This window comes from Diabrotica undecimpunctata, chromosome 7 (assembly GCF_040954645.1).
Source record: "Diabrotica undecimpunctata isolate CICGRU chromosome 7, icDiaUnde3, whole genome shotgun sequence".
Taxonomy (NCBI): domain Eukaryota; kingdom Metazoa; phylum Arthropoda; class Insecta; order Coleoptera; family Chrysomelidae; genus Diabrotica; species Diabrotica undecimpunctata.
This window is the reverse complement of record NC_092809.1, coordinates 156888573-156913946: the sequence shown is the minus strand read 5'-3', so window position 1 is coordinate 156913946 and position 25374 is coordinate 156888573. Positions and strand designations below refer to the sequence as shown.

General features: G+C 32.9%; 1 protein-coding gene across 1 annotated transcript in view; it reads right to left on the bottom strand.

Annotated features, from left to right (window-relative positions):
• LOC140447050 (uncharacterized) overlaps positions 1-20439 on the bottom strand; it is a 39022-nt gene extending 18583 nt beyond the window's left edge. The window contains exons 1-5 of the mRNA XM_072539636.1: positions 20251-20439; positions 12500-12766; positions 11503-11731; positions 5255-5388; positions 2735-3008 (exon numbers count right to left, since the gene is read on the bottom strand). Of these exons, the coding sequence (XP_072395737.1) occupies positions 2735-3008; positions 5255-5388; positions 11503-11731; positions 12500-12766; positions 20251-20286 (940 nt within the window). The 5' untranslated portion in view covers positions 20287-20439. The remainder of the gene's footprint in view (positions 1-2734; positions 3009-5254; positions 5389-11502; positions 11732-12499; positions 12767-20250) is intronic.
• Positions 20440-25374: the final 4935 nt, after the last annotated feature.

Sequence of the window (25374 nt, the reverse complement as noted above, 5' to 3'; positions counted from 1 at the left end):
GGAACTATAAACAGAGATAAAAGTAACAAATAATAAGTAATACTTGTGAGCAAACTAAACAAGCGATACAGGAACAAAAATGAAGCGAAAAAACTAAAATATTGATTTGACGATGAATGCGATAAAGCGAGAAATGAAATAAAATATTATGTCGAAGCGACTAAGAAAATATTCAGAACAAAAAGGTATTTAATGAAAATATTTTTTTATTCAACTCCATTTTATTTACTATTTATAAATTATAACAAGTTAATTTCGTGTCAATTTTTGACATTAATCGATACATTAATATGATGGTCTTTGCAGGGGTCTGAAATCATATTTAGCGTGACTAAATATCGAGACGCGTACAGTAACCTTGCGGCATGCAGATGTACACTCGATTTGGCTAATTAAATATTCGTAGAAAATAAAATAAAATTGAATAAAATAAAATAAATAATTTATTTTATTTTATAAATAGAAGATACTAAGGCGACTACCAAAAGGGCACTACACAGCGTCTTCATTATTAATGAACGTATAGTTACATACTAGATGTCATAGGGCATTATGGATAAAAATAGTTTAACCAAAAGACCAATTTTGATTTATTGACTTAAAGAAGACCTCTGGCTGAGTACAAAATAAACAACTGATCGAATCCTAACATGCGACATAGCAAATAAAAGTGGAGGATATAACGAATATATTCAGATAGAAAAAACAAACAAGACGACTACCAAAAGAGCACTACGCAGTATCTTCATTTTTATGACCGTACAGCGACATACGAAATATCATAGGGCACTATAGATAAAAATATATTTACTACAAGACAAATTTTGATTTATTGACTTAAAGAAGGTCTCTGGCTGTATACAAAATAAATAACTGATCGAATCCTAACATGCGACATATCAAATGAAAGGGGCGGATATAATGAATATATTTAGATAGAAAAAAGCAAGTAAGGCAACTACTAAAAGGGCACTACACAGTATCTTCATTATTAATGAACGTATAGAGACATACGGGATATCATAGGGCACTATGGGTAAAAATAGATTTACCATAAGACAAATTTTGATTTATTGACGTACAAAAGGCCTCAGGCTAAGTACAAAATAAACAACTGATCGAATACTAACATACAACATAGCAAATAAAAGTGGAGGATATAATGAATATATTCAGATAGAAAAAACAACAAAGTGACTACCAAAAGGGCACTACACATTGTCTTCGTTAATAATGAATGTATAGCGACATACGACATGAAAAGCAATTTTTTATCACAAAAAACGTTTTATTTAAGAAATTTGTAAAATTATGTGGCAAAAATTTCAATTCATGAACGAAGAAATTAAATGTGTTTTGCATAAATATAGGTGGATTAACCTTACCGCATCATTTTAACCTTACAGCTTTGAGATTATGACTTCTTCTTCTTCTTCTGGTTCCTATCCGTTTCGGATGTTGGAAATCATATTGGCAATCATGACTTTGCTCGCTGCGGCTCGAAACAGCTCCGTTGAGGTTTTCTTAAACCATGTGCTTAAATTCCGCAGCCATGATATTCTCCTTCTACCGGGTCCTCGCTTACCTTTGACTTTACCTTGCAATATAGACTGCAGCAGGGAGTAACGGTGCTGATTTCTCATAACGTGTCCCAGATATTGCAATTTTATGCGTTTGATCGTAAACACAATCTCTGGTTTCTTCTTCATTTTCTCTAGAACTTCCTTGTTCGTGATCCTTGCTGTCCATGATATTCTCAGCATTCTTCTATAAAGCCACATTTGAGCTTCAAGTTTTTTAATAGTGGTGTCTGTGAGCGTCCATGCCTCCGCCCCGTACAACAACACAGAGAAAACATAGCATCTCTCAGATTATGACTTACTGAGGTGGATTAGACATATTTAAGTATCTTTGTTTGATTACCGTTTATTTTACGTTCAGGCTGATTTCTTGCTCTTGCCTATACCTCTATGTCCATGGTTTTGTTTCTTTTTAAACTTCTTTCTTCATATGGAGTAATGTCAGGTCTAATTATTTTCCTTCCAAATCTTAAGTTTTCATTTTCTTTTTTGTGCCATTTGATAATGTCAGCCACAATTTCAAGACGACGCATCATGAACAAACAATTTTCAAACAAACAGTTCAAGAAATATTTCTATTACAGAATTCACGTCTACTGGAGTGAGAGTTATTTTGAACTTTTCCACATTCTACACAAATATGGTCCTTTTAAACCACATTTTCAGAACTCTGAATTCAAGTTCTCCGTCGGATTTTCCTGCAGCTTTGTAATTCGAGATAGTTCAGGTTCACAAAAATATAAGAACAGCCAAAAATTTCACGTTCCCCTAATTTGAATTCCGCACGATTTCCGATACTTACATGATATTTGAAAAGCATTTTTTAAAATCTAAAATATTTAAAAATGTAGCAGCACTATAATTGCGGAAAAAGTGAACTTAGCAAGTATCAAAAGTGAGCCAGTTTTGCTATTCGTTTAGTACGGTACAGAGTTGATAATCTATTGCTGATATTTTAAAAATAGTATTAGGAGAAATTTTGTTTCATATTTGAGTTAAGTTGTCCCTAGAGACACTGTCGCTCCAGTTTATAGTACTTTATAAAATGTAATTAAATGACTCATGGAGTAAATATTTACCGTATTAAATTAAATAAAAATTTACGTCATGTTTCAGTTAGATGTTGATAAATATGATTAACTTTTATTTTATACCTAAATAATTATTGATGTCATCCTCAATGTCCATTTTATGGAGTTCAATTGCTTTTGGGACTCTGTTGCTATCCTCGGATGATATACTATCATCAATTGATATTACGTCACTCATTTCTACGTCTTTATTTTTGTTTAAATTCTCTTCAATAATGTCTTTACTTTGGTTTGAATTTAAATCGTCTTCATTCTTATCACTTTGATTTGAATTTAAATCGTCTTCAATTTTATCAGTCGTATTTAGGTCCTCTTCAGCTGCAATAATCTTATTGAGCTAGAAAATAAATAAGCAAGTTTATTACTAAAGTATTTACCAATATAAAATATGTGACATGTATATTATATTAGTACTATAAATGAGAGAATAAAAAGAGAGTAAAATATGGAGTTTTCTTTTCCTTCAAAAAAAGATAAAGTGGCGCACTTTACTTTTCCTAATATTGTTCTGAAGCTATTTTCTTGTGGCATTTTAAAGTAATAACTATTTAAATGAGAATAAGAGACAATTAAAAGTTAAAGTACGTTTATTGACGTTTCAATTTCCACTTCGGAAATCGTTCTCAAAATACAAACATTAGTAAATTAAACAAATTTTGTTTTTTTGTTACTTAGTGAAAAATTCTTCTAATTTAATTTTATCTGACTCATCTATATTGACAATTTAGACATACCTTATACATTTTAAAGTAGACGACTTTAAAATGATATTGCCAATATTGTTGAGTTGCGTTCCTGGGACGACTTTACTTATAAGATAGTTCATTCGATTATATGAAATCAACTTTAACTTGAGAATATCCGTCAGAAAAGATCATAACATGTAATTCGTCTTTAAAAAGACAAATACATGCCATGATGACAGTAAAACTCTCCTGTTAGTGATTCCATAGTAAATTATGAGGGAAAAACCAGGAAAAAAAAAACCTCATAATACTATCCCGACATGGTAATATTTATAATATCCTCATAATTTACTATGGAATCACTAACAGGAGAGTTTTACTGTCATCATGGCATGTATTTTTCTTTTTAAAGACGAATTACATGTTATGATCTTTATCGTTAGTAGGAAAATCATGCCTAGATCATACGTACACATTAGAACAACTGATAGAGAAGAAAATGGCAAAAGGTAGACTGGTCCATCTGGCCTTTGTTGATCTAAAGAAAGCATATGACTCAATACCTAGAGTCAAATTATGGGAAGCAATGAATGATCTCGGAATCCGACAAACACTAATAAAAGCAGTTAAAGCAATATACAAAGAAAACAAAGTAGCTATTAAATGTGGAAATAAAGCCTACAATAAAGCCTGACAAAAGGACTTCTACAAGGCTGTGCTACGTCCCCTACTCTGTTTAAAATATTCTTGGAAAAGACACTCAAACCATGGAGGAGAAAGTGCAAAGGAATGGGCATACCAGTAAGAGACGAATACCTATACACCTTAAGTTTTGCCGACGATCAAGTAGTCATCGCACAAGATGAAGAAGATCTCAGCTTTATGCTCAGAAAACTAGAAGAAGAATATAAAAACAACGGAATGGAAATAAACTTAGAGAAAACCGAATACCTAACAACAGAAAACAAGGATATGAGAAACCTAGAGATAGACGAGGGAAGACAAATAAATGGAACAGATAAATTCAAGTATTTAGGAACCATAATATCGAACCAAGGAACAACAGAAGAAGATATAAACAACAGACTGAGACAAACAAGAAACTGTATAAGACAACTAAACTCAGTGTTGTGGGATAAGAACATTACGATAAAGACAAAAAAGAGAATATATAACACCCTGACAAGAAGTATCCTGACATATGGGTCCGAAAACTGGACAATAAACAAGAGAAATAGAGGTAGAATAAGAGCAGTAGAAATGGAGTTCCTGAGGAGAAGCTGTAGACTTACAAAAAGAGACAGAATTGAAAACGCAGAGATTAAGCGGAGAATGGGAGTGCAATCGGACATAATCGACTATATAGAGGAGAAGAGACTATCCTGGTACGGCCACGTCAGAAGAGCGGACAGAGGACGCTGGATAAACAAAATCACAGAATGGAGCCCGATTGGAAGAAGAAAGAGAGGAAGACCCCGAAGGTCATTCAGAGATGAAATCGACGGGGCTATGGAGAAAAGAACCCTGCGAGATGGAGACTGGAATGACAGGGAAAATTGGAGAAAACGGTTGAGTGAAGGAAGACAGTGAAAACTGTGGAAATCCTTAGTAGTAGTAGTATAAACATTATATTACAGTCACAAATAGTTTTGTTACTAAAATTATGATTTAATAGGTTATTGTCACTGGACAGTCTCCTGCAATCTAATTAAACAATTTACTTATTGTAATCCTTATTACAGATTGTAAATAAATGGGATGATCAAAAAAAAATAATATACACAAATAATATAAATATATAAGTTGTAAGTAACTTAAAATTTCAATTAAATATTTACTCTATATTTTATTCTAAACAACATTACACTCCGAATTATAAATATATGTAACACATTACCTGGGAAGATCTTGCCACTAAGCTGTGAAAACCAGTATTCACTTTTCCTAGTGCTGTAGCAGGACGCTTAATTTTTAGGCACAGTGGTTGAACAGAAGATTCAAAATTTGGTGGTTCGTAATCCAAGGGACAATCTAAAAACAAATAAAATCACATGTTCAGTATAGGATGTACAACTTATTTCAAATCGAGTGGCGAGAAATGAAGCTTCATATGATCTATGACTTCTTATTACTAAAGAAAAGAAAAGCCATATTATTGGAGAGACGCTCGTTAAACTGAACGCAGAGTAAGCAAAAGTTATCTCGAATTCCTCTTTCTTACAACACTGTGAAACGTCGCATTGATGATATGGCCGAAAACAAACATACAAAACCAGGTAGTTGATGCAGTAAAACAATCGCCATTTTTTGTTATTAGCCTATAGCTAGATGAGGGTACAGACATAGCACAATGTTCTTGGTTAATTGTTTACGTTCGGTATATTGAAAACGAAAGAATAACAGACGAGCTACTCTTGTCTACAGAGTTGAAGACCACGACAAAAGCTATTGATGTTATGAAAGCAATGACAGACTTTTTTGACAAACGTGAACTCTCTTTGCAAAAACTTATCGGTGTATGTACGGATGGCGCGCCTTCAATGCTTGATTCTCGCTCAGATTTTGTGCAATTAGTAAGAGAGAAAAATGTTGATGTGGCTGGGATACATTGTTTTATACATCGACAAGCCTTGGCAGCAAAAATCCTTCCAAATGAACTCAATGCTGTCTTAAAGTATTGAATTACATTAAAAAAAAACAGTACGTTGAATACTAGCCTGTTTAAAACACTTTGTGAAGATTTAGGAAGTGATCATAAAACACTGCTATTTCATACAGAAGTACGATGGCTCCCAAAATGAAACATGATGGCAAGATTATTTGATCTTCGAAATGAAGTAATCACCTTCTCGAAACATCAAAAGCAAAATGAACTAAGCGTGGCATTCAAAAAACATTGTACCCAAGTAATATTGGCTTATTTATCTGACATCTTTGACTCGTTGAACAGCCTTAACCTAAAACTGCAGGGAGGGACTCAAATATAGTTACTCATCGTGATACGATCAAGATATATATTAAGAAATTGCAACTTTGGAGGCGTAAAATATTATTCAAACTACCCTAAAGTAGAGTCAATCTCAGAAGAAACACGCTTCAAAGACATTTATGAAGGATCAAGTTTGAAAATCCAAATATCAAACCATTGGGAGAGCCTAATTGAAGAGTTCCAGAAATACTTCCCAAACACTTGTGATGATAGTATTTACATTCCATGTCAACACAGACTCCCTGCCTGAATCACTTCAAGAAGGTGCTTTGCTGAGATGCTCAAGAAGAAGTTGTTTTTGCATGATTCATCTGCGAAATAGAACTTTAATATAATGGACAAACCTTCATTTTTCTTAAAATATTTTAAAGTATATCCTAGTTTATATTTGCCCGTCTTCGTTTATATTTGCCCTTTTCAAGCAACTTGTAACGAATTATTTTGCCTACCACATGGGGTATTATTATAAGGGTTTGGAAATTGGGACAGAAGTTATGGAGGGTCGAGATAGGGCAAGCAAAATAAATCGAAACGTGTGCGAACGGCACTCAGGGTTTGTTAGGAGAGTTGGGGTCGTGGATAAGTAAATGACCAGGGGTGTGGATTGGGGCAATTACAAAAATATGAAACAAAAGGTCATGAATCTCTTGGGACAAATAAAACAAAACACAGGAAGGAAACAGGAAACACCTCTAGTAATTTAAAAAGGACGCCACTTCGAGGTGCCCAATTATAACTATTACAACAACTAGTTGTAACTAGGGAAATAATTATTAGAAATGCAGAACATATCTTTTTCAAATGAAACTCAAAAAAGGGTTAGTTAAAAAATAAACAAAATGTTAAGAAAAAAATTTAACATTTATTGTGTCTTACCACAAACAGTTATAAAAAATAATGACACAAATTACATGGGTTTATACCAAAATAATATATAAAAAAGACTTACATATGTCCCATCTGTTTACAACTGAGAAACGCCACAAAAAACTTTCAAAACTATTATTACATGGAGGTTTAACATCAAAACAAATGAACATCAAAAATAACAATAAATTAAAAAAAATGAACAAATAAATTGACAGCTAAAGTCAAACCCTAAAATTTTACAATTTATTAATTATTACAAATCCTTTTTTGTAGTATGAAATTATAAAAGCAATTATTACTTTAAGATAAAAATGTCTGTCTTTACTTTAAAATTTGACACAAAAAAAAGTTACCTGGATTTCACAAAAACACTTTGAATTTTCTGGAACTATTACTGGAACTATTACGGGAGAAGAAAACTACATCTCACACTGCGATAGGACCGACTATTCGTGGTTGAAGTCGGCACTGAACACAAAACTTATGACTCTGCTTCTTAAAAAACAGGAACAGGTAGAATTAGACTGCATACACATTAATTTGCTACTAAAATTGTTTTCCATAACGTAAGATGGAAGATTTCCATGAAAAGGGGCAAAAACAGAAAACTTTACAAATTCGACGTGAATTTGGAAATAACGCTGAAGCCCATCACTCTTGACCGCGGGTCCAGCGAGAGTGATAAATTATCTTTAAAATTAATTCACATTACTTGGTATAAACAAAACGCTGGGTACAAACAAAACACAAACGGGAATTAAGACGCAAATTATTAATTTGAAAACGCAGTATTGGGCGGTTTGAACAAAGAAATATCGAGGAACATACGCAGCTGCGAAATAAATAAACAACTCTAAGATGGTTTATATTAACTCGAGCCGACCTAAGAAGGAATTGAAATATATTTCGGGTATTTTAACTTAAAAGATACGAACTAAGAAACATGGAAAAAATTCTTTAATATAATGCTTATATGAGGGGATTTCAATTTAATACATATACGAGGGGATTCCAAAATATATATCAAGGAATTTATATATCAAAGAATTTGCAAATGCTACAACCTATTTGTGCGAAAAAGCATTTTCAACACTTGTGGCAATTAAAACAAAGTATCGGAATAAACTTGGTATTGCTAGTGACTTACTTACTAAAACTCAACCACGAATAGGCATAGTAGTAAAGAAAATGCAAGCCCATCCATCCCACTAACCAACATAATCTATTTTCCTTTTATTAATAATTTTTGTATTTTATGAAAACTGATATTGTTATATCTTATGGCAGTATTAATAAATGTTTTGTTTTCAATGTAATACTTATTTGTTTTTGTTTTGTTCCTAGACCCAAACAATTTATTATTAAGGGGGGGGCGAGAAGCTTTCATTTCAACGAAAGGGGCGTGGTATACAAAAAAAAACGGGTGTGGCAGTCCAGTTATACTTATATACACGCGTTCATCTTTACAAATTTATATGGGAGTCAATCTGCACAATCATTACATACGTAATGCTATAGGTAAGAGAGAGCAGAAAGAGAAAAAGAATTAGATATACAGGTATATGGTGCATCGTTTGCTGTATATAAACATTTGACCTGTAATGGGAGTATAGTAAGTAAATGAAGGATTGAATCATTATTTTAATGAAAATATATATTTTTATTTTTATATATGAATAAAAGGAGTTGAATGCAAAAAAAAAAATTTCTGCAGTAAAATTCATTGTTAATTTTGTTATTAATATAAAAATACAATACAATACACTGCCACATAATTCAATATTATAATACAATACAAATTAAAATGCAATATTCATAAGTATTTAAAAATGAGAATATACATAACTTACGCATATGTTTAATTTACCATGATAATAATATTAATAAATATTAAATATGTTTACAAAAGGAACATTTTTATTCTCGAGAGAGAAAATATATCTTCTGTCTCTCTCTTACCTATATCTAACATGAATTCGATTCACTCAATATATACGAATACTCACAAATTTCCAACGTCGAACGCGCGTATAGAAGTATAACTTCAAAAAAAAGACAAAAATAAAAAACCAACAACTCGGATTATGTTGTAAATTTTCATTTTATTTGAAAATTTAGCATTTTGGCGTATATTACATATATTTGATAAGACTAACGTGGGGTTTTTAAATATTTCAAAAATAAAAAAGGAAATTCATATTGGGATTCGAACTCACATATACCAGCGTATAAACCAAACACGTAATAAATTTTCCAATTAATTAGACATGACAATAACGTATTTCAAAATTGACAGTTCACGGTCATACAGAGATTTATTGTAATTATTATTTTGAAATACAAAAGACTAAAATAATTATGAAGATTTAATAAATATTACAAAACCTATCACATAAATAATAATATTAATATAATATTATATATATATATATATATATATATATATATATATATATATATATATATATATATATATATATATATATATATATATATATTGTTATGATTCATTTTATCCGCCAAAGATAAAATTAAAATTACTAAATAGACCATCTAAATAGATTTTCAAGATATCCTGGAGAGTTGTTATGCTATGTAAAAATTAAAATTAATATTGGTTTGCTCTTAATATATTTCAAATTATAAAATATAATAATTCAAAATATTTCAACTGATAAACTATAAAAGATATTTCAAAGAAATGAAAGTCCATTATCTTTGGATTACTTGTAGTAAACAAAATTTAAGATATGCATAAATTATTTTCTTTGTAAAATATATTTGAGTGAACGTAATGAATTGAACAATACGACCGGGTTTTCCAAATGGACTTGTACAGTGAATAAGACAATAGAATAGAATATTTAGAAAATATACTTCTCCGTTAGTATTTAAGAATTTGTAGAAACCGATTAGCATGTTAATAGTTTATAGGAAATTTATAATTGTAGGTAAAATTGTTGTTTGTCATCTAAATGGTAGATGGTGGGAAGTAGGGGGAACTCTGATTGGAGGACATTGAAAAAGAGGTAGATAGCTATGTAGGAATGAGAGTTTAGCTGGATTTTTGAGGGAGAAAATAGAATCAGTTGTTTTCCAAGGGTGCAAGGCGAACAGTCGTGTTTCTTTGGCGGTTCCCAAGTGATAGTAAGCATTAAAAGTGAATGTTTGTGAGTTTTCGTGGACTAAGTGTATCCTGACGGAAGCTGATCCAGTAAAATATTGTAAGTCATACTTTTCTACTTATATATTCCAAGAGTCACTGTTCAGGCCGGAACGAGAGATTCAGTTTATCGAGAGGAGAAGAGGCTAGTGTCTTTTGAACGATACGTGCATCTGGAGGAGATCATTGAAGACGAGAGGCTCGCAATAATTTGTTGTAAGATTGCGGATTACCTAGGGAACTGCGAAGAATAGATAGTGTAGGCTACCAGGAACAAGGATTTGGACAACTCATCTTCAGAGAGATAGTTTTCTTTTACCATTCGTCAGTTTTTTCGTTATCAACAAAGTTTTTTTAATTGCTTCAGAAAAGATAGAAATATTTATCAGGAGATATAGAACAACGATTTTGATTTGAAATTTTAATTTATATAGTATATAACATTAATTTTTGAAGGTTCACGTAAGTAGAACAAAATTTTGATAATCATTGTATGAGATATTTTTTGTTTAAGATATTTGAGTGTGAATTTAATTTCAATATATAATTTTGTATCATATATGTTTATTATTCCGGTATTCCTCAGACCTTACCTATCATATGTAAAGCATAGATATTGAAGCACGAATATAACCCTGAGATAAGAGAATTAAATAGTGTGATAAAATCATAATTGAAACATTTAAATAAGTTTAATTAATTAATTAATTAGCTAATTAATTTTTGGCGCACCTCTGACTTTTAATATCACATTAATATATATATATATATATATATATATATATATATATATATATATATATATATATATATATATATAATATACATATTAAATATATATACAAAAGGAACATTTTTATTCTCGAGAGAGAAAATATATCTTCTGTCTCTCTCTTACTCATATCTTACATAATATGTAATGATTTCACCGATTCACTCCCGTGCAAATTTCCAACGTCGAGCGCGCGTATAGAAGTATAACTTCAAACAGTTTGGGAACCCCTTCTTTACGACAATATGTGCAAATTGACAAATGTATACGCACCTTCGAAATTTTGTTATAATGATTTGATGTTAATAGAATAAAATCTTGTGGATATCAAAATCATAAAGTAATACTTACCGTCATTGTACATAAATTCAATATGCAATGAAATCTCAGGACTCAACTTGGGTATTTCTTCCAATTCTGATATTAAAGTCAGCATTGCTGTGGTGGCACATTTCACTTCTTCTGGAGTCTTACCACCCTTTTTTTTATTAGATGGATCAGTGTTGTACTTTAAATTAAAACTGTAGCTTTCAACTACATTGTCCTCGGAGTCTTTTAATAGAACATAAACCGATTTGAGCTAAAATGAAATTAATATATTGCTGTGTAATATAAGCCAGTTTAATAAATATTTTAATCAACCTGTTCGGAATTTTTTGGAGCTAAATCTAAAAATTATGTTTTGGCATTGCCGTTTTTTTTATAACATGATATTATTATACTTTGAAACCTTTTCTACCTGTTTGGTAACGTGTGGGAGAAGTGGGCATGTTGTGCGTAGTATATCGTTTACTATTCTATCCGAATGTTTGGTATATTAGCAAAAAATAAACTGTAGTTTTTGATGAGAGAAGAGTCTAAATAGCTGTGAATGGTTTTATCGAAAAACAGTAAGTGCACCCGGTATAGCAGTGACACCCGGACAAAAACCATAAAAATACACAAATCAAAAAACAAACCAAAAATCCATGCAAAGCGCTAATGATAAGAAAACGAGCCTTGCCGAAAATAACTACGATGTTGCTAAGCTGAATTAAATATAGAAAAACTAAATATCACTCAAAAACGTGTCCATTTTTATTACAAAATGCCAAGTAGTTACGGAGATAATGCAAAAAAACAATTTTTATTTTGTAACTTCAAAATGCTGTAACTTTTTTTTGTACACTTTTGTACTAAGATAAGTTGAATTCAATGAATTTACTTTTGTCCCCGGAATACGTGATTTAATTTATGACATACCTTTTTGAAACACCCTATATTTTCCCTTTTTTGAGACAGAAAAGGACTGTGGTCATACTGCACAAATAAAATTATGATCATTTTTGGAATGAACTTATTTACTTACATAATTCTTATCAATTGCATCTCTTATTCCGTCCATCCAATCAACGAATGTTTCTATATATGGATTTTTAATGCGAGTATTTTTTTTCAAATTCTTAAGTATAAAAAATTGTGCTCCATTATATTCTCTGTGGTCAAGTTCATCTTCATTAACTGGCAGTCTGCGACATATTATATTGAAGATGGAAGCCTTCAAAACTAAGCGAGTATACTTCTTTGACAAGACAAACGATTTAACTGATTGTCTTATCAAGGTCCCATCGATTTTCTAAAAAATACAAACATTTATAGGTTACTACAACAATTTATATAGTTGTGTATATGTTTTTAATTAAAAATTCACGATACTTGACTATACAATAAATAAACAAGCATCAAAAATGATAATCCAAGATGTTAAAGTTAGTAGTCCAAATATATTTATGTTAAGAAAAGTAAAGATAAAAGATGATGAAGAAAAGGATAAACAAAACTATGAAACGAAAAGAAACGTACTATTTAAAGAGTTTGGAGCATATTTGGGTCCATACTTAATTAACACCAATGTTATGTTGACCAAAGACTATCAAGGAAAGGATAAAAAACAAATGAAACCGAAAGAATGATAAAAAAGTATAACTTTTATAGTCTGGAGCAGAAACGCGTGCAGTCATTTTACCGAAAAAATTAGAAGAAATGAACAAAATTAAATGAATTAAATTAATTAACTAAGAGAATGATGATAATAAGAAAAGATAGAAATCTTATTGATGGTATATGGAAATAAAAGATTCCGCAACTATATAAAAAGAGTGGCCGCTTACCCTGGTGCGGACATTTCGTCTGACCACAACCCTCTAATCGCGAATGCAAGGCTTCGATTGGCAAAGCTTAAGAAGCCATCTAATAAAAAATACATAAACACTAGAGAATTAATGAGAGATGAAGAGCTTAGATCTACATACAGTAAGCACATTAACGAGAACTTGAGAAACATACAAGGAAATTGCATAGAGGAAACCTGTGAGAAAATAAATATAGCTATAGTCGAGGCTGACGAAGTAGTCGCAAGTAAAATAAAAAGAAATCGCAAAAACGAGTGGATGACGGAAGAGATACTTGATCTAATGGAGCAACGCAGACAGTACAAAATACATCAGAATCAACAGGACTACAAGGAAATCCAACGTACGATAAGGGCAAGAATTAAAAAGGCAAAGGAAAGCTGGATGAAAGAACGTTGTGAAGAATTAGAATCACTACAAGAAAAGGGATACAGCTTTGGCCTACATAAAAAGGTCAAAGAAATTTCGAGTATATACAAGAAACACCATGAGACTCGCCTGAAGAATGATCAAGATAACTACGTTCATACCCAGGAAGAACTAGCTAAGATCTTGGCAAACTATGCTTCCTCCCTATTTGCGGATAATAGACCGAATCTGCCAACTACTAACTTACCCACGGAAAATTTATCCGGCCCGCCCATTATTCGTACCGAGGTGGAGTACGCTATAAAAGTAACAAAACTAGGCAAGGCCCCTGGACCGGATGGAATTACTACGGAAGCCATAAAACTGTTATAAGATGATAACATCGACATGCGGGTAACAATTTTCAATGCCATATATAACACCGGCCATATTCCAACGGATTGGCTTTATTCAACCTTTATAATGATCCCTAAATCACAAAAGTCGACAAAATGCAAAGACCACAGACTGATAAGTTTAATGAGCCATTTGCGTAAGGTGTTTCTTCGCACCCTTCACACAAGAATGTTCAGAAAGCTGGAAGATCTAAGCGGTGAGACACAATTTGGTTTCAAGAGCGGACTGGGTACACGTGAAGCAGCTTTCTTCTTGAATACGCTTGTACAAAACTGCATGGATCAACGAAAGGATATAGTCATAACATTCCTCGATTATGAAAAAGCGTTTGACACCGTAAAACATGACGCAATGATAAAAATGCTACACAACGCTAACATTGACGAGAAAGATATATGAGTTATCCAGAATCTCTATTGGAATCAAAAAGCACGAGTGAGACTGAACAAATCAACCAGCAAGAAGAAATGATGGATGAAAATAGATTTACTACAAGACAAATTTTGATTAATTGACGACTTAAAGAAGGCGTCTGGCTGAGTACAAAATTACCAACTGATCGAAGCCTAACATGCTACATAGCAAATTTAAGGGGAGGATATAACAAATATATTACGATAAAAAACCAAACAAGGCGACTACCAAAAAGGCACTACACAGCCTCTTCATTATTAATGAACGTGTAACGACATACATGATATTATAGGGCACTATGGATAAAAATAAATTTAGTACAAGACAAATTTTGATTATTGATAATGGCTTTTGTTGTTTTCTATAAATAGGTTGTTGGATTATTAGGAATTGATACACAGAAACACCAGAGGAATGGCATAAGAGCATCACAATCCCCATATTTAAAAAAGGACAAAAAACTTGCCCACAAAACTACAGAGGAATAACCCTCTTAAATGCAACGATGAAACTTTTCACAAGTATTTTTAAGGGCAAATTGGAAAGGCAAATCACTAATGCTGAAGAACAACAAGGTTTTACAAGAGGGCGGTCTATAACAGATGCAGTAATCATAATAAAACAAATAAAAGAAAAAGCTATAGAGTTCGGCATGCCAGCGTATATTTGCTTCATTGATCTGACGAAGACGTTTGACAGGGTTTGCCTGGGAGACATTCTAAATATATTAATAGAAAATAAAACGCCGACCAACATAACAAAGATAGTCCATAACCTAAATAACAACAATGAAACCAAAGTTAGAGCAGGAGATCAAATTCACTGAAAATATTCCAACACCGGGAGGAATTAGACAAGGCGACAGTTTAAGCCCCTTCTTGTTTAACCTACTCATGGGCAAAATTATAAACAAAGTAACATCTCTCAATCTCGGATACAGAATGGGCAACAAAAGAATTGGTACGGTGTGTTATGCAGATGATGCAGCAATTATTGCCGAATCAGAAGATGATCTTCAGAGACAGCTCTTTCAGTTCTTTCAAATAAGCCGCCAACTAAATATGACCATTTCTACCAACAACACTAAATGTATTACAATAGCAAAAGATCCGCTCAGATGTAAGTTAATGGTTGAGAACAACCCTTAGAACAGGTGATGCAATTCAGATATCTGGGCATAGATATATCAAGCAGACACGACCCAGCAAAGGACCTAAGGAGTCAGATCAACAAAGCATCCGCATTGTCGGGATGTCTGCGGGAGATGTCAAATCCGTATATGCGCACAGATAGTAAAAATTAGAATCTACAAAACTTGCATACGACCGAAACGAAACAGATGCTAAGGATTGCCGAAATGAAAACCCTAAGAATAATAGTGGCCAAAACAAGAAGAGAGAGGGTGAGAAATACAAACGTTAGAGAGCAGTGCAAAATTCAAGATATTGTAAGATGGGGAAGGCAGCGTAAAAGACTGTGGTACAGTCATGTAAGACGAATGGATGAGAATAGACTCACAAAAATTGCCCTAGAAAACAACCCGCCCGGTTCAAGACCTCCCGGAAGACCACCTAAAAATGGACGGATAGTTGGCAATCTACCTCCCAGGAAATTAACCAGAGGCAGCTTCAGAATTAAACAGATCTAAAGATCTCCAAGAAGTAGAAGAAGAAGACTATGGATAAAAATAGATTTAGTACAACACATTTTGGAGGTTTTATTGATAATGGCTTTTGTTTGGAGTATTAATGAGATTTGAGAGTTTGGTTATATAAGAAGTGTTTAGGATGACGGTGGCATTGCCTTTATCGTCGGGAAAAATGACTAGATTTGGATTTGACTAAAGTTCTTTCAGAGCTTTTTTCTCGGATTGGCCGATGTTCTATCGATTGATTGGAACCATTACATTTTCGCATAAAAAGGTAATGATTGGGCATTCTCAAGCAGTCGAATTACTTATTCAATTAGAAAATAATAAGAAATTGTACTTGTCTTTATCGTTCACCATCTGGTGACGTGGAGGAATTCCTTCAAGACTTAAAACAATACTTAGAACAACAAAAACAAGAACGGTTAGCGTGCCATATACTTCTCGGGGACATTAATATATATAATAAGGATATAACTAACGAACGTGTTTAGGAATACCTCAATTTGATGTATGAATACCAATTTGAATCTATGGTCAAAAAATATACAAGAATACAGGGAAATTCTAAAAGTTGCCTTGATCAATTTCAATCAAATCACAGGGAATTATTAGATAATCTAAAGCAGCAATCGTGGACACTTGTGTAATGATCATAAAGCGACTGTTATTTGTTTACCACTTAACCTAAAAAATAGTTATACAAAACTAAGCAGAGAACAACACAATCAATTACAAAAGAACTAAAAAAAGAAAGTTATGACTGGTGTGAATATAACGCCTCTATACTACCGACTATAAGCTAAAAATGTTAATGTCAAATGTAATTTATTATGTGAAATTCTTAACAAACTTAAAAAAATAGTAAAAAACAGTTATATAAAAAAAAACACAAAAAACGCGCCAAAATTGGACAACCGCAGGACTGCTTAAATCCATACACACAATAAAATCTCTTGTATCGTAAACATGTCAAAGATACTGACAATGTTAAAATGAAAAACAAGAATGTTTCCAAAAACCTGTGAAAACCGAAAGAAATATTATAGAAATAGTTATACAAGAAGGAACTACTGTAACAGATGGTGAAACTATCTCTAATTCTTTTGTTCGTTATTTTGCATAAATTGGAGAAACTTATGCCAAGAATATACTGTATTGTAGACTGTACTGTACTGTATGTAGACTGACATCGTATTTCCCACAATAATTGAGGGAATTATTAAAACACTTAAGAAAAAATCACCCGGTATTCACAACATTAGAGCAGAAACAATAAGAATTATAGATAAACAAATCATCAAACCGGTGGTGGAACTGGTCAATGTCTAAACAAATTTAATGAAACATTTGTAATTCCTATATGCAAGAAGAGAAATAAACTATAGACACATCTTACTAATTACCACTAACAAAAATCTTTGAAAAATGTCTTAAAATCAGATTAACATCTTCCTTTGATAAACACAACATATTATCATCGCAGTTTGGATTCCGTGAAGGTTTATCGACAAATTACGCAATAATAGAACTCACCATTGAAATATACAATCGAATTGACAATAGCCAACCTACTGCTTGTGTGTTTCTAGACCTGGCAAAAGCATTCGATACTGTAAGCCATCCAAAACTACTAGAAGCACTAGAATATAGCGAAATACTCAGCACTGCTCATAATTTACTGAAGTCTTACTTGGACAACAGACAACAAATTGTTAGGATAAATAATATTAACAGCAATAAACTTCACTTAAGATGCGGTGTGTTCCAAGGTACAGTATTAGGACCACTACTATTCAATAATCATGTTAACGATCTAATATATAATCTCAATATTGAGGGGAAGATAGTAAGTTTTGTATAGCACAGAACATTTAAAGAATAAAATTAAATAGAATGGTCAAACTACCATGAACATCAGGCAGTGGCGAAGGAAAGTATCCGACAGGGCAGAATGGAAGAACATTGTTAAGCAGGCCAAGACTCACAAAGGGTTGTAGCGCCATTAGAAGAAGAAGAAGATATGCTCAAACTAATAAAATGGTTTGATTATAAAGGTTTAACAATTAATTATGAAAAAACATTTTTTGTTCTGTTTTGTAGTTACAAAGTAACACTACCTTCTTATACTTCTATAACAATTAATAACACGAAGGAAAATATAATTATAAAATCAAGTAACACTATAAAATATCTTGCAATAAAAATCGACTCCCATTTAAGATGGGATGTCCAGATAGATGCAATAACAGAGTGTTTAAGACCTTTAGTTCCAAAGTTTAAATTTCTCAAATCTAAAATAGATTTAATATATTTAAAAATATTATATTGTGCACTAGTTGAGTCTAGAATTACATATGGAATTATTCTTGGGTGGGACGGTGTACAAAAAACTTATCGCACTAAAACCAATAATCAACATGTTCAATTGGTAAATATCAATAAATCAATAGGACAGAGATCTTGCTCAAAAATATTTAATCATATACAAAATATATATTAATACTTTTAATTCACCAAGTATGGTAAAATCTATATTTAAAAAGTATGTATTAACCCTAGATCATATGTTTCTGCATACATTTTTCAATCTGACTAGTTAATAATGATCAAAATAAAAAAAAAGATATTTACAATAGAGTCATTTGTTGTACACACACATCCAGAATATTATGATTAGTAACTTTTCGGTTTCTTTTTACATAATACATAAGAAAAAATGAAACTAATCCATTATTTTTCCTCAAAGTACTGTTAATCAAAGTACTCATCTTTCATGCTAAAAGTCTAATTTAGGTTTCTGTATTTTATCTATGAAACAATTTTTTAACAATGTGACTGAGTAGTTCATTTCAATTAACTGTCTGAAGGGATCTAGGAATTTATTATTCACAATAACAAAACATGTGTAGATATAAGTTGACAATGGCCACAACAATAAGGTAACCATTCTTTTTAATACATTTGATGTTTCTTCATAGAAAATAATGACTGAGTATACAAAGACATAAAAACAAGTTATCATATGGCAAAGAGATTTAACATGGTAAGTATCTACAAACTTATATACTTATCCAATAAATAAATTTAAGAACTATTTTATTTGAATAGAAAATACAACAAAAAATGGAATAGTTAAGCAGTGAAATTTACTATTACATATAAGGATATTAACACATTAATATGCAATGACATAAAAGTAAAAGAAAGTCTAGACTTTATCAAACAACAAAAATGAAATACGTTCCTGAAATATGACAAGACATATAAAGAACTAAATAAATAGTAGAGAACATTGAAATCACAGAATAGCTATAAAAACATTATTAAGACAATGGAGAAAGCTGTTGGACCTATGGGGTTTTACCTCCACAGAAAGGTTGAAGTGACAAATTGATTAACAGTTAATTTATTATATCCAAAATATCTTAAGATTTTTAATTATTTATAGTAATAACAAGTAAAATAGTTGTAAATAATACTTATCAGTAGGTACTTTAAAATATTTTAATTCAATAGCCACCAAAAATAGAGCTCAGCTTATATGTTTTCAGGCTGTCTATGAAATATTTTTACTTTCCTTTATAAATTCAGTGACCAATTTTGTCTTTTTATTCCATGAATTTCTAGAATGAACTTCTAAGTCTACAATATGTACCCATGTCATGACTCATATTCACCGGCAAATTCAATGCAGTGGAATATAAGAACAATAATTAAAGAACTATATTTTTTATGGAAACACTATGCATAGACATTCCCTTTAGATCGTACTTTAAGCTAAATGTAAATAATGGCTTTAAAAATTAATTATATTATTGATATAAATTCCTTAATATAGTTGGTAATCTAGTTTTCGGCATTAAGTTAAGACTCCATTTTGTAGACCCAGCAGACTAGGTCTCTGTATTTTTTAAAACTATTAAGTACTACCATTACATTTAGTCTGTAGTGTGCTCATTTTACACCAAAAGAATAAAGAATTATGATGGTCACTCAAAAAATAAATTATTATTACTTAGATTTTAAGATACCTTATATTTTTGTACTAACAAGACATAGCGTTTTATATTTACAAAGGCAAGAGTGTTTTATACTTACAAAACCTAGGGTATTTTTCTGTGTTGTCAACGACATTATAACTATGTATTCAATAACACAAATAAATAACAACCAAACGTTTTTTCTACTTTATCTAAAACAAATTATTAGTTAAAGTTACAATTCACAAAATTCAAACTGCATACGAACGAGTTGCGCTTGCGCTTGTTCTGTGATTCTAGAACAATTCGCTGGTTTAGCCGGAAGGAGACATCAACGCCAACTTAAATTTTTGTGTTGTGTTGATTATATGTCCAATGCACGTAACATTTGTATTCTAAATTTTTATAATTTTTAATATTTCAGCTCGAACCCTGAATATAAGAGCTCAAATATAAGTAATATATAATAGTCTACAAGTAAAATTTACTTTTTTTATTTAAGAAAATCATTCATAATTAAGTCCAATTATATAATTCAAATTTTTATATGTTGTACATTTTATATCTAGTGCACTGGCACTTGAAATTTAATTTATGCAATATTGTAGTATGCAATATTATGTACATTATAATCAAATAATATTAATAAACACTATTTCAAATTAGAATAAACTCTAATTTAAATGATAATGTATTTAATGATTCCCGTAAAACTTTTGTTATTAATATAAATTTGTCAAATTTAAATGAACGTTCTTATGTTCTTTCAAGCCACAATAAATATTACCATTGTTTAAATCAATGATATTACAAAAGATGGCCGTGGTCGGTAACTAAACATACGATATCCGGGCGGTAGAGTTTTAAATTTAAAGTACATACTATGGAGACCTATAGAGAAAAACAAAAAAGAAACTTTTTAGACAAAAAAAAAAGAAATTTTTTTGATAAATTACAAAATATAATAGCTTGTCACGCAGAGGGAGCTATACTATAATATTTATATAAGTATCTCATATATTTCAGAAATACCGCACACTCCTAATAACGAGTGTGCCTGCATATACGGATATATTTAACAGGTTGGATGCCGCTATTTTGTAACTTACTTTTACGTGGTCCCAAATTAAAAATATAGAAAAAACGGTATGCTGTTGCTAATAATTATGAATAATGATGTTTTATATGTAATTGCTATTTCAAATATTTAAGACAAGGTAAAAAAAACGACGCTCATAAGCAGCAGTGGCACTGAGTTTCGGCATTCTTATCCGTGTACCGTTGACGCTTGTAAGCGTTGCCTATACTCTACAGTAAACCATTATTTATTTCAAAACATGTAACAAAAACAAACCTAAATATTAGTAAAACTTTGGCTGTTATATTCTATTTGTGAATTATGATGCTGCAATTTCGACAATATCCTGGATTTCCAGGACAAGTTTCGCACACGTGTGTTTTATCCGACCGTTTTTTTTTCTTTGGAACAGCTTTGACATCTTTTTCTGTCGAGTTGTTTTTTACCTGGAGCTGCTTCCCTTTTTATCAGCCTATGTTCGATATTTGATGCTTTTTTTTTATTTAAATTCTCATAAGGAGGTAAAAGTTCATTTATGATTGCCATTCTAAAATCAAATGATAACATTTTCTGTTCATAATATTGATATATTATATAATTGAAAAGCATTATTAAGCATCATATCCACAGTATGGAAAAAAAGTTTCTTTGGCCATCTTATTGTTTTTCTTTCGTGAAGGTAGTATGAAACCTTGCTTCTGGTGTTTTCGGTAGGATAGCAGGTTCAATAGCTTGCGGACTTACAAACTTCTGCAAACCAGAAGGACCTGGTTCACTAATGTTGCTGGCTTCTGGTGTTTTTGGTAGGATATCAGATTCAATAGCTTGCGAACTTACAAACTTCTGCAAACCAGACGGACCTGGTTCACTAATGTTGCTGGCTTCTGGTGTTTTTGGTAGGATATCAGGTTCAATAGCTTGCGGAATTACAAACTTCTGCAAACCAGAAGCACCTGGTTCACTGATGTTGCCGGCTTCTGGTGTTTTTGGTAGGATAACAGGTTCAATAGCTTGCGGTTCTTCATGGCTGTGGTTGTTGCTCTCAATTTCTGCTGCAATAAAATCTGCATCTGAGAACACAGTCTTATTCAATGGATAAATTCCAGTGGCGCGGAATCCATTTACAGCAATTTCTCCCAAAGAGCCCAAACACTAGAAGAAGATTGGACTCGGAGACAAACCACCTAGGTACTCCTTTTACACTAAAAGAACTCCACGACGGTATGAACAGGTTAAAAAACGGGAAAGCTGCAGGTGTGGATGATATATGCAGTGAACAAATAAAACATTTAGGCCAAGGAGCAAAAAACTGGATCTTGCAATTTTATAACACGTGCTGCAAAACCTGCGAAATTCCAAAATCATGGAGGAAATCTAAAGTAATAGCCTTGCTAAAACCAGGAAAGGACCCAGAAAACCCCAGTAGCTACAGACCTATCTCGCTGTTGTGTCACTTTTTTAAACTATACGAGAGACTCATACTCGCCAGAATAGAAAAAAATGTCGACAAGCACCTCATCCCACAACAAGGAGGATTCAGACCCGGCAAATCTTGCACCGGCCAAGTCCTCGCACTAACAGAACACATTGAAGAGGGATTTGAAGAAAAACTTATAACAGGGGCTGCTTTCGTAGATTTGACAGCAGCCTATGACACAGTAAGGCACAAAACATTGCTCCACAAATTATACGACACTCTAAATGACCACCATCTGGGTAAGGTCGTATATTCCTTACTGCAAAACAGACGTTTTTTCGTTATGCTGGAGGGTAAAGTAAGTAGGTGGAGAGTTCAAAAAAATGGCCTTCCACAGGGAAGTGTTTTAGCACCGATGCTCTTCAATATATATACAAACGACCAACCTACGCCGACCGAAACCAAGCACTTCCTCTATGCTGACGATCTTGCAATATGTGCTCAAGGAAATAGTTTTGAAGAAGTGGAGAAGAAACTCGAAACTGCATTAAAAACAATGACAGCGTACTACCTGCAGAATTCCCTGAGACCCAATCCCTCTAAAACCCAAGTCTGCGCTTTCCACCTTCGCGCAAAGGAAGCCAAGCGAAAACTCCAAATTGTGTGGAATGGTAATACATTAGAACACACAAGCCAACCTATATATCTTGGAGTAACTCTGGACCGGTCCCTCACCTACAGACAACATTGCATAAAAACGAAAGGGAAAGTAACAACTAGGAACAGCATACTCAGAAAGCTAACGGGAAGTAAATGGGGCGCACGTCCTGGCGTTTTAAGAACAACGGCACAGGCACTGTGTTTCTCAACTGCTGAATATGCGTGCCCCGTTTGGGGAAGATCTGCCCACACCAAACAAGTTGATACTGCGCTAAATGAGACATGCAGGATAGTAACGGGGTGCATAAAACCGACGCCACTCTCAAATCTATATAAAGCAGCGGGTTTTGCAGAACCCTCAACACGCAGAGGCGTTGCAGAGCACATAGAGAAAATTAAACAGATCGCGGACGAGCGGCATGCCCTATACAAAGCTCGAACACCACGAAAGCGACTAAAATCTAGGAAAAGCTTCCTTGGAACAGTGCAGGATGAACCGCCTGAATATTTTCCTCTTCCCCAGGTTCAATGGACCGGCCAGTCCCTAGACTTTAAAACGTGGAAAACTTTGAATCGGATAAGAACGGGGGTCGCTCCAGTAAAATCAAACATGGCAAAATGGGGAAAAATCGACCAAGATGATGTGAACTGTGACTGTGGAGAAACACAGAATATGGAACATCTTCTTACATGCAGAAACTGTCCTCATCGATGTACCCTCGAAGATTTGTGGCTCGCCAACAAAGATGGAACCGACGTAGCCCGATACTGGGCCGAAATTTTATGAATGACATGTCCGGACACGATAAAGTAAAGTAAGTAAGCAATTTCTCCAGTTTGGCTTTTAAGGTATGCTTTGCCAAAAAGTTCTCCAATATCGTACTGAGAGAGGGCGCGGTTATTATGACGTAACTATTGCCTGATTTCTTCGCTATTTTATGCCTTGAGCGTTCCCATGAAAGTTTTGTCTAGCGGTTGCAGTTTGTGTGTTGAATGTGGAGGTAATAAAATTATAACTATGTTATTCTCCCTTGCCAGATTAATCACACCTAAATTGCGAGTATGGCTGTAGTGTCCATCCAATATACGAAGTACAGGAAACTCTTTAAAGGGTTTAACGGTATCTATGAAGTGTTTAAACCACTGTCTAAATAAATCAGACTGCATCCAACCACTAGGATGAACGGCTGATATCGATCCAGGAGGAGTACCTTTCATGAGTTGCACATTCATATTCTTTCTTGGGAAGATTAACATGGGTGGGATAAAATTCCCTCCAGCACTCATACATGCAATTAAAGTGATCAATGATCCTCTCTCAGCCGAAGTCAGCGACGCAATTTGTCTCTTTCCTTTGCGCCCCACTATTGCTGCAATTTTATTAGGCACAATGGTTAGGCCTGTTTCATCTACGTTGTAAACCTGATTACTGGAAAAATTGTATTTATTATATGCTTTTTCCAGATGATCAAAAAATATTTGAACATTCTCTTTGTTAAAGCTAGCTGCCCGTCCAAAAGACGTTCCAGTTGGTCTCCTTAAAGTCAATGTTTTTTTATGACGTGCCAAGAACAAATCTAGCCAACCTCTACCAGCTTTTTTTAACTGCATAAAGGGATGATTTAATTCATTTGATTTAGCCAGATTAAATGCCATTCGTTTGATATCAGTCCTCGTTAAACCATAGAATTTCGCTTCCATTTGAAGTAGGTATATAGTCCACCAAACATTTTTCTAAATCTGGGCCAAGAATAGTTCCCCTTCCCAGTTTCTTAAGTACTGCTTCATCTGGACTCAGTTCAGTCATTTTTGCTAACTGTTGTACTGTTGATTTTGGAACATTATAAGTTTTAGCTGCTTTTATCTCTCACAGCTTGAATAGCAGATTTCATGCTATCTGGATCCCAGGACTTTCGTTGTTTTGGACTAGTACACTAGTATGGGTTCCAAGTCATCGGGGAATATACCTTGATGAACTTGCTACAAAAAGATCAGCTACATAATATTTCGGTCCAGGTTAGGAGATTGTGCGTAGGGCTAACAATCGTATCCTGCAAAAAAGCAGTTGTTACGATTGTTCAAACAAA